Here is a 15,178-nt window from a genome sequence, read left to right on the forward strand (position 1 = left end):
ACAGCCACATGCACAAGAATGAAAAGTAGACCATTATCTTACAGCATACACAAAAATTAACTCAAGTGGATCAAAGATTTGAACAGAAGACCTGATACCCTAAAACTCCTAGAAGAAAACACAAGTGTTAAGCTCCTTGACATCAGTCTTAGTGATGATTTTTTGGATTTGACACCAAAAGCAAAGGCAACAAAAGTAAAAACAAACTAGTGGGACTACATCAAACTGAAAAGCTTCTGCACAGGGCTTCCCTGGTGGCGCAGTGTTAAAAATCTGCCTGCCAATGCAGGGGACACGGGTTCAAGCCCTGGTCCAGGAAGATCTCACATGCCGCGGAGCAACTAGGCCCGTGAGCCACAACTACTGAGCCTGCGCGTCTGGAGCCTGTGCTCCACAACAAAAGAGGCCACGATAGTGAGAGGCTCGCGCACCGCGATGAAGAGTGGCCCCCGCTTGCCACAACTAGAGAAAGCCCTCGCACAGAAACGAAGACCCAACACAGCCAAAAATAAATTAATTAATTAAAAAAAGGAAAAAACTTCAAAAAAAAAAAAAAAAGCTGCACAGCAAAGCGAAACCACTAACAAAATGAAAAGACAACCTATGGAATGGAAGAAAATATTTGCAAATCATATGCAGTAAGGGGTTAATATTCAAAATATATAAAGAACTCACACAATTTAACAGCAAAGAATAATCTGATTAAAATATGAGCAGAGAATCTGAACAGACCTTTTTCCAAAGAAGACATATGGATGGCCAGCAGGTACACGAAAAGGTGCTCAGTATCACCAATCATCAGGGAAACGAAAATCAAAACCACAATGAGATATCACATCACACTTGTCAGCATGGCTATTATCAAAAAGACAAGAAGTAACAAGTGTTGGTGAGGATGTGGAGGAAAGAAAACCCTTGGGCACTGTTGGTGGGAATGTAAATTGGTGCAGCCACCATGGAGAACCGTATGGAGGGCCCAGAAAAAAATTAAAAATAGAACTACCGCAAGATCCAACAATTTCACTTCTTGGTATTTAACTGAAGAAAACAAATATACTAACTTGAAAAGATATATGTAGCTCCACGTTCACTGCAGCATTATTTACAATAACCAAGTACGGAAGCGATCCAAGTATCCACTGATGGATGAATAAAGAAAATGTGGTATATATACCCAATATATCCAGTCATGAAAATGAATAAAACCTGGCCATTTGCAACATGGATGGAACTTGAGGACATAATGCTTACTGAACTAAGGGAGAGAAAGATAAATACCATACAGTCTCACTTACACGTGGAGTGTAAACAAAACACAACAACAACAAAAACCAAAAAGAAATCTAAGCGTATGCATACAGAGAACAGATTAGTGCTGTCAGAGGCGCCGGGGTAGGAGGTTCAGGGAAATGTGGGAAGGGGGTTAAAAAGTATAAGCTTCCAGCTATAAAGTCAGGGGGATGTAATGTACAGCACAGTGACTACAGTTAATAAGACTGTATTATATATTTGAAACTTCCTAACAAAGTAAATCTTAAAAGTTTTTATCACAAGAAAAAAAAATTCTAATAATGTATGGTGATGGGTTTTAACTAGACTTATTCTGGTGATCATTTCACAATATATAGAGATACCAAATCATTATGTTGTACATCTAACATTGATACAGTATTATGTCAATCATATCTAAATAAAATTTATAAATAGAAATGGAATACCACCAGTATCTTTGAAGTCCCTTTTTAATTATATCCATCTCCCTCCTCTTAGAGGTAAAAATTTTACTTTCGTTTATTTCTTTTCTTTATAATTTCATCACATATGTATCCCTAAACAATGTACTTAGATTATTCTTTCCTGTTTTTGAACTTTAACATGAACGTAATCTAATGTGTGACTTCTTCTGTGATGTGCTTCTTTTGCTAACATTTTACTTTGGCATTTACCCAAGATGATGAATTTTATAGTAGCTCATTTATTTTCACTGCTGTAAATGTTACATTATCTGAAAATGTCATGACTTATTTGTTCTATTGTTGATCTATTATATACGGTAAGCAGAGAGATGGCCCCCCGAAGATGTCCATGCTCTAATTTCTGAAACCTGTGACTATGTTAAAAGGGACTTAGCAGATGTGATTAAGTTAAGGAATTTAAGATGGTGAGATTACACTGGATTATTCCGGTGGAACCAATACAAAGTTCTTTATAAGAGGGAGACAGGTGTGTCAGAGTCAGAGGAAGATTGGAAGATTCTACACTGCTGGCTTTGAAGATGGAGGAAGAGGCCACAAGCCAAGGAACACAGCAGCTTTTAGAAGCTTGGAAAAGGCAAGGAACGGTTCTCCCCTAGAGAAAGGGAGAAAGAAGCCTTGTTCACACATTTATCACACCTTTAAGACCAATTTTCAGACTTCTGGGCATAGAACTATAAGATAATAACTTTGTGTTATATTAAGCCACCAAGTTTGTAAATTTGTTACAGCAGCAATAGGAAACTAATACAATTCATATTTAGGTTATTTCCAGAATCAGCTAAAGAATAATGTCATACAAACATTTTTGTACATATCTCCTGATATATATGTGTGTGTAAGACATCCTCCAGGTTATATGCTTAGGAGTAGAATTACTAGAAGTACATGTTCAGTTTTACTAGGGAATGACAGGCTTATTTCCAAAACAGTTGTACCAGTTTACAACCCTACCAACAGTGGATGGGAGTTATTGTTGAATCATATCCTCACCAATATTTTACATTAATCTGTTTTCATTTTTGCCAATCTAGTAAGCATGAAAGGGTCTCTGATTTTTTTTTTTGCACTAATGAGGTACAAAATTCTAATGTTTTATAAAACATTTCTATTCTTGTGTAAAATGTCTGTTTATATCTTTTGTTTATTTTTCTATTGGGTTGTCTTTTTCATATTGACATGCAGTAAAAATACTGCTTTTTCCCTATTCTGTTTTAACCTTCTGGAACTCCAGTCATCATATCAGACCTTCTTACTCTATTCTTCACATCTCTTAAGCTCTCTTAAACATTTACCATCCTGTTATCTTTCTGCGGTTCATTCTGAATAACTTACTTGCACTTCTCTTCCATTCATTTATTCATTTATCCAACATATTTATTGAGAGCCTAACATAAGCCCTGCACTGTTCTAATTACTGGGAATGTAATATTAGAAGAAAGAGAATTCTCATAGAAGAGAAAAACAAATGAATGACCAAAGTATAGAGTCTGTCAGATAGTAATAAAGTGATATGGAGGAAAACTAGAGAATTGAGACAGGTGTTACAGAATCGGGGCTGCTAAATTTTTAAACAGGGATAATTATAGAAGGTCCAACTGAAATTTCAGCAAAACTTAGAGGGGAAGGAGCGAACCAATGCTTTTTTGGTGGGGGGGTGGTGGTGAGGGGGGCCGGGAGAGGAAGAAGCATTCCAGGCATTGGGAATACTAAAGGCGAAGGCCCTGAGGCAGTAAGCTTGCCCAAGGGCTCAGAGAAACAATAAGGAGGACTACATAGTAGGTAAAAGGAGAATTAGAGGACCTTTATTAAGATTGTGGCTTTTCTGAGTCTGGTGTTTTCTCACACCAACCAATTCTCCACCTCTCCAACATTAACTGGGTGCCCAATTCAATTCTGATATCACATGGAATTAGAGCAGACCCCAAATATTAAGGGTGTAGACACACAGGACTGCCCTGACTTAAGATGCCAGCCCCAAGCCACCTGTAACTGACAGACCGGCTATAGAGAGGGGTTCCCACAACTTCCTTCTCAGGTTTGATAATTTGCTAGAATGGCCTATAGAACTCAGGAAAACACTTTACTTACGTTTACTGGTTTACTGCAAAGGGTACAACTCAGAAACAGCCAAACGGAAGAGATGCACAGGGCAAGGTACTGATTGGCGTATGGGGGGAGGCGGCAGCGTGCAGAAGTTCTGTGCCTCTGCACTGCTCTCCCAGCAAGTCTATGCGTTCATCAACCTGGGAGCTCATCGAATCTCACTGTTCTATGAGTTTTTACAGAGCTCAATCTACAGCACCCCTTGCCCGAACCTGGAGATCAGTGGGTAGGGCTGAAAGTTCCAGTCCTCTAAGCACTTGGCCTTTCTGCACCAGGCTCATCCTGAAGCTCTCTAGGGGTTCCCACCTAAGTCACCTCATTAGCATAAACTCAGCTACGACTGAAAGGGGCACCCCTATTTCTCAGGAAATTGCAAGGCTTTTAGGAGCTTCGTGCCAGGAATAGGGGATAAAGAGCAAGTATGTTTTTGTACCGTGCACAACACTGAGTGAGGCAGGAAGCCACTGGAAGAGTTTTAAGCAAAGCCTAAAAGGAACATGGAGTACAAGGCAAGGATGAAGGGTTTCTCTTTTATATTGTATGGTCAGGGAAGGCGACAATTTAGGTAAGTGGACATGGCAGATAAGGTGACGCTTTAGCAGAAACCTAAGAAAGTGAGCGAGTGGACCACATGAATACATGAGAAGAGTGTTAGCTCGGCAGAGGAAACTGCTAGTCCAAGAGTCTCAATGCAAGAACACATCTGCCGTGTTTGAGGAACAGCTGAGAAGTCAGCTTGGCTGCAGCATAGGTTTAAGGGGGAGTAGACTGTGGGAAGGACAGATTTGAGGGGGGAAAAAAAATCAGGAATTCGGTTCCTGATACATCAATTTCGTGATACCTATTAATTATCCAAGTGGAGAGGTTGAAAAGGTAGTTGGATGTATGGATCTAGAGCTGAGAATCCTAGTCTGGGGATTCTGAAAGTCAGTTATATAGATGGTATTTAAAATCAAGAGACTAAATGAGATGACAAAGGTGGAGAGAAGAAAGACTACAAGATTTGAACCCTGAGGTTCAACATTAGCGGTTAGGAACAGAGGAGGAACAAGCAAAGGATTCTAAGAAAGACTGGCCTGCAGAAAGACAGGGAAAAAAATCAGAAAAGTATACTATCCTGGAAACCAAAAAAAGAAAAAAAAAAACAAGAAACATATTTCAAAGACAGTGAGCGGTGAGCTGTGAAAAAGTCTGCCGATTGTTTTTTTTTTTTTTTTTTGGGCGGTGGCCTCTCCCGTTGCGGAGCACAGGCTCCAGACACGCAGGCTCAGCGGCCATGGCTCACGGGCCCAGCCACTCCACAGCATGTGGGATCTTCCCAGACCGGGGCACAAACCCACGTCCCCTGCATCAGCGGGCGGACTCCCAACCACTGTGCCACCAGGGAAGCCCTGCCGACAGTTTTTAAACCTTAGCTTTTTAAACTACTGGCTTTAGCATCAAGGAAGACATTAGTGACCTTGACAAGAGCAGTTTTAAAGAAGTGGTAGAGCCAAAAGTCAGGCTGCAATGGGCTGAATGATCAGAAGAGGAAAGATAAAGGTAACTCTTTTGAGGAGTTTTTCTATAGAGGGGAAAAGAAAAACTGAGCAGAGTCAGAAGAGATGGGTGGCTCAAGAGAGAAATTTAAAATAGTAGAATTAACAGCATGTTTTATGATGACAGTAACAGTCCATTAGAGCAGGAAAAATCAATGATCCAGGAGAGAAAGGGCAGATTTGCTCAAGCCATGTCCTTGAACTGGAAAGAATGGGACTAAAATACAAGTAGAGGGATTGACCTTTGATAAGAGCACAAACAGTTCATCCATGGTAATCTACAGGAAGTCAAATTATGTGTGTCAGAGACTAGTAGGTGGACAGATGTGGATTATTCTGATTACTCCAATTTTGTTAGTGAAATATGAAGCTAAAAGTGATGGAAAAGGAGGTGTTGGAGGGTCAAGTAGAAAGAAAAGTACATTAAATGGATGTCTGATTCAATAATCATTTTTTTCTGCTAGGTATAATCAGCTATTTAATCCATCCATTGATTTCTTAATTTCATTTCTAGAACTTCTATTTCATTATGTTTTAATCTTTTGGGTAATTCTTTAAAATTTCTTGTTCTTTTTCATACTTTCAAGGCTTTTTATTTAAACACATTAAACAGTGATTTTAAATTATGTCTGATATTTTCAAAATCTAAGGTCATTATAGGTCTATTTCTATAATCTATATTTCTAATATCTCATTCATGGTGCCTTTGTGTGTTTTGACTATTAGCTTATTCTTCCTGACACTTTATCTTCAAGAATCCTTTAGAGCCTGGGTTGAAAATAAATCCCAGTATATTTGGATATTTGCTTTTACCAGTAAACTGGGAGCGTACAAACCTGAGGCTGCTACAAATTAAATTTCCCACTTAAAGCTTTTCCCAGTACAGGTGGCATGAATTTGCCCTGTATAAGGGCTGGTTCATGGTTACAAATTCTCAAGGCGGTTTTTTTTTCCCTTCCCCTAGCAAGTTTCTTCACTTTCCCCTTACTTGTGGTGGGTTTCATTTCTCATTTACCCTTGTATTGAAGATGTAGCTCTGTGGAGCCCAAGCTTTATGGTGGGGCCTCCTTTTATTTCCCTCTCTTTGGGCAGACACACGCTTTATTTGTTCACTCCACTCCATGCAGTTGTTAAAGCAGAAGGCTCAAGGTGTTCAGAGTTTGGGGGAAGTCCTCAAGGTAATGGGACTGAAGCAGCACTGTTTGAGTCTCAAGGTTCTGGCTTTCCATCCTGGGGGGGTGCGGGGCGGCTTTATGTATTCCTTGATTTCCTGCCACCTCAGAAATGCATTTTAAAAAATTTAAAAATATATCTGACTGAAGTTATTTCTTTACAGGAAGATTAACTTGTTATATCACTTGTATGCACTATGTTTTTAGTTCCTATGTTTTGCCATAATACAAAGCACATTTGCATTTCATTTATAAAACATGGGGTATGTGGTGTACAAATGCCTATCATTTCGTGTGCTTAAAAATAATTTTATGCTTTTAATGTAAGGAGATAATATTCAAAATATTCATCTCCTTAACTAAGTTCTTCTGAATAGAAGTACTTTTTAAAAAATCTAATTCTTCCCTTTATTCTTTACCGTTTTTCTTCCAATTTAGTGTATGAAAGAGAAGAGAAAGAACTGGCTTGGTTCCATCTTTTTATTTTCCTGGGTCTCCCTCTGCTCTATTTCTATACCGCAAAGAAGCAAGCATGCTGAGATGCACTGTATAAACCAGAAAGAAGCCTACTGGGGCTCCAGTCTAATCTTGTTCACTTACTTAACAAGTGTGATATTTATCATGTAAGCTCTCTTAATGTCAGTTACCTCAATCGGCCCACAGATATGTCAAATAAAATGAGATAATGTATATTTAAACATGTTACAGATTAAAGTACTATCTAAAATATGATCCAACACTATATTAGAAAGTACCACTGGAAACAAAAAACATATATATTCATTTTTGAGGACTGTTTGGTACAATGCTACCTTGAATATGTGCAAATCTTTAACTATTGAACTATATATATTCATTTGGACATAATGAAACTTAAATTACATATATTCACTTGGATAGTACACATGGAATTATAAAGCATTAATACACATAATTAGTGATAGGAACCTAAAACAAAGCTTCTACATTGGTAATAAAGTATACAATTAATATATGCTATATAAAGAGAAAATGAGAAAAATCAAAATTTTAAAAAATAGCTAAATGTAAATTCTACTCAAAAAGAAACGACCCACTAATAACTAGAAAATAATTTTGCCAAAGACAATTTGGAAAATATACTTTTCGTAAGTCTGGTAGATATGCCCAGATTGCCACTATCTATTTCAGTGTTTCCAAGTGGGGTTAAAAGATAGTTACAAGGGTAACTGCATTAGTTACTTGCAAGGTTGGTTTAAAATGCTGATTCTTGGTTCACATCCAGATCCCTTAAATCAGAACATCTGGTAATGGACCCAGAGAATCTGCATTTTTACCATCCCCCCTCCCCACCCAAACCAAAAGTCTGCCCCTTTTATTTTTGTCAAATCATTCATTTAAAAAATATTCAGGGACTTCCCTGGCGGTCCAGTGGTTAAGACCTCACCTTCCAGTGCAGGGGGTGTGGGTTTGATCCCTGGTCGGGGAGCTAAGATCCCACACGCCTCGCAGCCGAAAAACCAAAACATAAAACAGAAGCAACATTGTAAGAAATTCAATAAAGACTTAAAAAATGGTCCACATCCAAAAAAAAAAAAATCTTAAAAAAAAACTTCAAACAGGGACAGAAACTGAATATTCGGGCATTCGGGATTCAGAACACCATAACACTATGACACTGAATAAAAAGTGAGAAAAACATGTTTACACGGTTACCCTCAGTTATCTTCAATTTTACTTAACAATCAGCATTAATTGCTTCAATCGACGTCTCCCTCATTATCGGGCCACCTGAGACACCTTTTGTGTTTTTTGCTTTTAGCAGTTTTGCCACTTTGGAGCAGCTGCAGGCAAGAGAGCACCTGGCAGAGGTCTACTCAAATTCTCCTGTATGAAAAAGAAGCAAACACCTTTCTTAAGGCAAAAGGCTGCGGGAAGCTAACGCTCTGATTTCCAGCATATTGAGAACCCTTTCTTAAGATACGCCTCACAAAGACAACCCCCAAACCCTAATTTACCAGCCAGCACCTCACTGCTGATGGAGCCACAAGATCAGACACAGACCTCCGGTCTCGTACTTGGGCTCACCTGGCGACGCCACTTAGCAGACCGAGTACAAGCTGGGTAAAATTACGGCGGTCCTGAGCGAGGGAAGATGCGAGGGGTTCTCTAGTCCGAAAGTCGAGGAAGTTAAGTCTCGTCCCCCTCGCGATCCACACGGCTGTTGCAGGCCCGCGGGGTCTGTCACCTCCTCTCCACCTGCCCGCCGACCCCCTGAGCTCGCCGCAGGGAGGACTTCCCCATTTCTCTGCGTGCTCTCTTCCCAAAACAGCCGCGGAGGTTTTCATTCCCGTCCCATCTCCCGCCACACTCTCAGCCGCTTAAACATCAGAAAGACAGAAACGAAAACACCTCCGGGGACCGTCACCATCTTCCTCATTCTCCTGCCATCACCCCAGGAGTGTCGCCAGCCCCGTACGCCGCGAGCAGCTCGCAGGCGTTTCCTGGGCTCAACGATCACGGTTTCAGCCCCCCTCCCCGCCCCCCCATCTTTTCCGCTCGCCAGAAACCACGCCGGGCTGCGGCTCCGGCCCTCCCGCGCCTCAGCCGCGGCCCGGTCGCCGCCGCTGCAGCCGCCGGCTTTCGGCCGGGGGTCCCCGCGCCGCCATCACTCGGGCTCACCTGGGCCTCGACGACGCTCGGGAGGAAGCTCAGGGTGACCAGCAGCTGCAACGCGGCCGCCGCCCCCTGCCCTGCGCCGGCCCGCCCGACCCCCCGGCTCATGCTGACCTCTCCCCTCGCCGAGGCCGGCCGGGCCCCTCGGGGCCGGAGAACGGCGGGCGGCCCGGGCGACGACCCAAGGAGACGACTCCCGGCGGCCGAGAGACTCCAGGGTCAGAGGTTTGCACGCCCGTCGGGAGGTAGGGGACGCTCTGCCTGGCGCCCGGCAGCTGCGAGCGAGGCTGGTGAGCCGAGTGCTCCCGACTTCATCCCCCAGGCGGCCCCGCCCCCGGCCTCCCCTGCGCCGGCCCCGCCCCCTCCGACCGCGAGGCCTTTTGGGAGTTGTGGTCCCGCGCGGCCGGGAGGGCGCCTCAGGCCGGAAGGCGGGGCCGGCAGCAGGGGAACCCGGGAACTACAACTGCGGAGACCGCTCCGCCTCCCCGGGGCTTCGGACTGCAAGGCGGCCAATGACTGGGGACCACGCGGGCCTCCAAAACAAGAGGCTGTGCAGGCGGTGCGGGCCGGTGGGAGGGAGCGTCCTCCTTCGCAGCCGGCCGCCCGCTGCGCCCCTTCCCTTGGCAGTTGCTCCTGGAAACGGAGCGAAGGGGCCCCACCCTGTGTCTTCGCCCCCTGACACCGGACGGCCGCGAGGCTCCAGGATCTACGCAAATGAGAAACGAGGGCTCTTCGATTTTAAGTGTCGGGCGCTTTCTTTGTCTCACCCACTTTTCTGTAGCCTCACATCTACCGCGGGTGCCTGGATGAGCCAGCCACCTGCGACTTGTGGAGATGGCTTCGGCTCCTCCTTCATCTTATACGCCCCAGACGTGGATGTCGTCCTCTGCCTCGTCCAGCTCCCACTCCTATGCTGACACGTACAAACATAATTATATACATAATTACATACATAATTACAAACACAAAGGATGGGACGTAACCCAAGTTCATAATAAAATCTGGGAATGGGGATGAACACACAGAAAATTTTGGAGTGATAACTGGGTTCAGCTCCCACCTCTAAAACATCCTAGTTTGTTATGTGGCTTTAGACAAGTTACTTAACCTCTCTGAGCCTCAGTTTGTCCGTCTATAAAGTAAACACACTAATACCCACCTGAAACATTGTTCTAGCATTGCATAAGATTATAAACATAAAGGGCTTAGTATGGTGCCTAGTATAAAAGAAATGTTCAGGGCCTCCCTGGTGGCGCAGTGGTTGAGAGTCCGCCTGCCGATACAGGGGACATGGGTTCGTGCCCCGGTCTGGGAATATCCCACATGCCACGGCGTGGCTGGGCCCGTGAGCCATGGCCGCTGACCCTGCACGTCCAGAGCCTGTGCTCCGCAACGGGAGAGGCCACAACAGTGACAGGCCCGTGTACGGAAAAAAAAAAAAAAAGAAATGTTCAATAAATGACAGCTGCTATTAGCTTTATTAATATTCTTGATTTCTAGTAAACTAATAATACATCACCTTACATTTATGCAGTGTGTATTAGTGTCCCACCGTTTGTATAACAAATTACCACAGATTTAGTGGCTTAAAACAAATTTATCATCTTACAGTTCTAGAGGTCAGGAGTCCAAACTGGATCAGCAGAGCTACATTCTTTCTAGAGGCTTTCTCTAGGGGACAATATGTTTTCTTGCCTTTTCCAGCTTCTAGAGGCCAGGCATTCCTTAGCTCATGACCGTGCATCATATTGTCACGTTTCACTCCCTCTGCTTCTGTTGTCACTCACTCCCTCTGCTTCTGTTGTCACACGCCTTCTCTTTCTAAACCTAACTCTACCGCCTCCCTCTTGTAAAGATCCCTGTGATTCCATTGGGCCCACCAGATAATCAAAAATAATCTTCCCAACTCAAAATCCTTAACATAATCACATCTGCTAAGTCCTTTTCGCCACATAGGGTAACATACTTTCAGGATCTGGGGATTAGGGCGTGGGCACCTTTGGAGGGCATTAATCAGCCTACATATATCTTATGAAGCACTTTCATAGTGCAAAATGAAAATGCAGGGTCCTGGCTCAAAAAATAGTAAGAATTTCAAGAGAGCGACAGCAGAGCATTAAGGCCAAGGGCAGTGCCCTTCTGAGCACAGGTCACATGCCCAGAAGCCAGCCCTGCTGTCCTATTCCTTTTCAGCACCTCTTTCTCCTGCCTGCAAACATGTCTAGCTCATCCCTAGCTTAAAAACAAAAAGAATTTTTACTTGATTCTTCCAAATACTTTTCCATCCCTCCTCTTTTTTTCTTTGCCAAACTTATATTTTCTATCCTCCCGTTTCCTTCTTTCCCTCATATAAACGTACTCTGTCCCCATCAGTCTGCTAAAGCTTTGCTCTTATCAAGTCCAGTGGACTTTCCTCAAGAGTCCTTGTCTCTGTTCAGCGTTTTATGTTACTGGTAACACATACATCCTGGGATGATGTTATAAAAAAATGCCGGGAAATTTTTGTTGTTGTTAAAAAGAGTGGATTATAAATTTACTTGTTATAAAATCTCAGGTCCTTGAATAGATCTTTACTCTTGGGTCCTCTCTTGGATGCGCAGTTTGAACCTTTCCATCCCTAATGCTATGGTTGGAAGTTGTAACAGAAGTAAAGTGTATGTGCTAATTCCCTTTGGTTGCAACCCACAAAAATCAGCTCTAGCTAAAAAAAAATTTTTTTTTTAATAATAGCAGATTTTAAAAGTGTGGAATAGCTTATAGTACTGAGGAAGATTTCACCACTCACACCTCCGGAAATGCAAGTCCATCAGGACAGCATTCAGGGACTCCAAGGAGAGTCTTACCTAGGACACTGCCATTGGACTGATCAGTTCCAATCATTTTAGTCATTGTCCCTCCTATCAAAATTCAGATTTCTTCTAGAGTTTAGCTTCAGGGGAGGGAGCAAGCTCTTTGATTGACAACCACACAATACCACACAAAATGAGCAAGACGTAATTACACAGATGAATAGTGAGTGCTACTGCCTTCAATCATTAAAAGAAGGGAAAAAGACGCTGGTCAGACAAAAGTGACAGATGTCCCCTTCAGGAAGTCATGCTTTTATTCGTGTACTCCCTTTGCACATACTTTTTTTTTTAACCTCAGCATATATTCACACATTCATTAAATTGTCCCAGACGTCCTGAGTGCAGAAAACCAAGAAGCACACCTCTGGACACTGGCGGCCCAGAAATAGCAACAATATGCATCCTGTAGTTGATGGAATTTTTGATTTACTTAACATCACCTGGATTAGATGAACCTAATTACCTGGAACTAAGGTGTAGAAAAGTTGACCGCATTGCTCCAATGGAAGAATTTATAGACCTTCCAGATCTATTAATCTGAGAAGGGCCAGCTAGGAAGTCAATCAGTACAACTCCTTCATTGCAAACAATGACAATTTATAATTGATTTGGTTGGGACAGATTATTGGAGAGGGTTAACCTGGAGGAATAATCTTAGTATAGATAGTAATTCCACTAGGGCCAGCTATGACTGTATTTCCCGTGATTCTTAATGGAACCAAAATCAGAATCAGCCATGGATGACCTCCGTGTGCTTCAGCTTTTCGAATGAATAGTGTCAAAATGTGCTTAAGGCAAGATGAATAATAGTCATATTTGAAATGCAGTCACACTGACACCATGCACGAAAACAGATTTATATTTATTGCAGATTCCGTTTTGCTCTCAAGTACAAATGATTCCCCCATCTCTCGTCCCTTTGTTGCACCTCCCCTACTTTCCACTCCACATCTCTCTTCTTCCCTGAGTCGATGGCCGAATTATCTCATCCCTGTAGTCTGGAGTGAGTCATCCAGAGTCTACGGCGGTTCCTATCACCACATTCATTTAGCACCAACAATCTGCTGCTCTGTATTAGAAGCTAGCTTTTCCTGTGAATACGTGTATTATAGACATCTAGTGTGTAACGTTGTAGAGGACTAGCTCTTCTTATTCTATGTTCTCTTTAATAACTATCTCAGTTCCTATGAACAGTAATTGATAAATATTTGTTGATTGACTGGTTAATATTATCTAGGATCTTAATTTATCTTGGAAGACATCTATCTCAGAACCAATCCTGGGTATGGTGCCCTCTGAACATTTCCTATGGACAGCTGGGACCTGGCTTCCTTGGGCCGGAACGTTTCTGGTGAAGGCAATAAGATGAAACTGGCAGCCTTTCTTTAAGGCAATGGATGACAGTTCTTTAGAAGTGTATTGGGGGATTAGCAAAAAAAAAACTGAGGGAGTAACACACTTGTCAGAGGACTGGTTGAAACCAGTTACTGGAAATTTACTACTTCAAGAGTTCTGTTTTTTTCTCAAGCACTTCTTGGTATGTCCATAGCTAATGGTTGAAACAAAGTCTTGAGAATTTTCTTAGTAGACTGTAATGCTTAAGAGATTTTGTGAATTAACCAAATTGCACTAAGTATTTACATTTCTGAGATATCATCAAATTGTGTTTCTTTGATTTTTTTTTTTTTTATAGCTTGGTTAACTTGTGACTTCTAATGGAGGAAATTGTTGATGAATGGCTCAAAATAAAAGTCAAGGGAAGGGCTTCCCTGGTGGTGCAGTGGTTGAGAGTCCGCATGCCAATGCAGGGGATGTGGGTTTGTGCCCCGGTCCGGCAGGATCCCACATGCCGTGGAGCGGCTGGGCCAGTGAGCCATCGCCGCTGAGCTTGCGTGTCCGGAGCCTGTAAAAGTCAAGGGAATGGGGTGGAAATTTACACACCAGTAATTTTCTCTCCTGATAGCAAGCTGAATTGTGATTAATGCACCTGCTGAATAATGACAGCAATCTGGTGTGTTTAAACAACTGTATTTGTAGACAGCACTGGTGTGTTAACAACCGGCCATGGCATTTTTTTAAGTGGATTTCTACTTGTAACTTAGTTATAAAGGGAATTTTTGCTTGATGGTAGGATTTCTGAATTTTACTGAGGGCATTTCTTCCCCTTTTCTTTTCACAATAGGGATGAAAAGTAATCAAAACAAAAGAACTTGGCTGGCCTGTGGCTTGTTAGTTACCTACCTAAAGTATTCATTGCTTTTTCTTGAATATTTACTCAGCTGTGACACTCAAGTATTTTCACTTAACAGCATTAAAGCTGATAGACTTAAGTTAGAATTATTTCCATTTCTAAAGGAGTTTACATAGTGATAATGCAGTTTGGATAAAACTTTATTTTATATAACAAACATATTATGGTATTGTGCTAGAAGTTCATATATCATGTGATCAGGGGAAACACCTATTAAATGTAAATAATTGGAAAAACTAGAATCATAATTCTGCCAATTTCATCCTCCTACCTAATTTCTAGAATTCAAAAGACTTCACATAATCATAATTATGATTCTGCCAATTTCATCCTCCTACCTAATTTCTAGAATGCAAAAGACTTCACATAATCATGAAGTTCTTCACTGCTTCCTACACATTGGGACTGTCTGACTTCTATCCACTTTCCTACTCCAGTCCGTTCCACGAAGTGTCCAGGGCACACGACAGTGAGGGCTAACACCGAGAAAGAATGTTTGCATGACGTAAAAACAAACATCCCAGGAAGGAGAGAGGGACAAGGTCATGGAGATGGTGACTGCAGACAGGGAAAGTCAGAGAAGGTCATAGATGGTCATTCAATTCCTGTTGGAGGTGTTTCTCTGTCGGCAATGACTGAGTTCTTCCCTCCTGTCAATATGTACCCCCAGCCATTGGGAACCTCAAGAAGTTTAGTTTCTCCAAATTCAGTTGCTCCATATATGGAGTTCAGTCAGCTGCTTCATCTTTTGTGTTCCTGCTGCTTCTCCAATGGTCACATTCCCAATTCCTCCCCCACTACTGCCCTACTGTCCCCCTTCTCCAACCCCTTCCCCCAGTAGAATCTGGTTTTG

At 42.4% G+C, this 15,178-nt stretch overlaps 1 protein-coding gene across 5 annotated transcripts in view; it reads right to left on the reverse strand.

Annotated features, from left to right (window-relative positions):
• Positions 1-10,543, reverse strand: part of ERO1B (endoplasmic reticulum oxidoreductase 1 beta) — a 64,420-nt gene extending 53,877 nt beyond the window's left edge. For 2 of the 5 annotated variants that reach the window (XM_027094106.1, XM_027094102.1), the window contains exon 1: positions 9,232-10,541. In XM_027094106.1, coding sequence (XP_026949907.1) covers positions 9,232-9,333 — 102 coding nt within the window. In that variant the 5' untranslated portion in view covers positions 9,334-10,541. Of the gene's footprint in view, positions 1-9,231 lie in introns of all 5 variants that reach the window. The other 3 variants (XM_027094103.1, XM_027094105.1, XM_027094104.1) reach the window with 2 other exon arrangements.
• Positions 10,544-15,178: the final 4,635 nt, after the last annotated feature.

Source organism: Aethalodelphis obliquidens, unplaced genomic scaffold (genome assembly GCF_003676395.1).
Source record: "Aethalodelphis obliquidens isolate GAN/ISIS:26980383/991018 unplaced genomic scaffold, ASM367639v1 scaffold87, whole genome shotgun sequence".
In the NCBI taxonomy this organism is placed as follows: domain Eukaryota; kingdom Metazoa; phylum Chordata; class Mammalia; order Artiodactyla; family Delphinidae; genus Aethalodelphis; species Aethalodelphis obliquidens.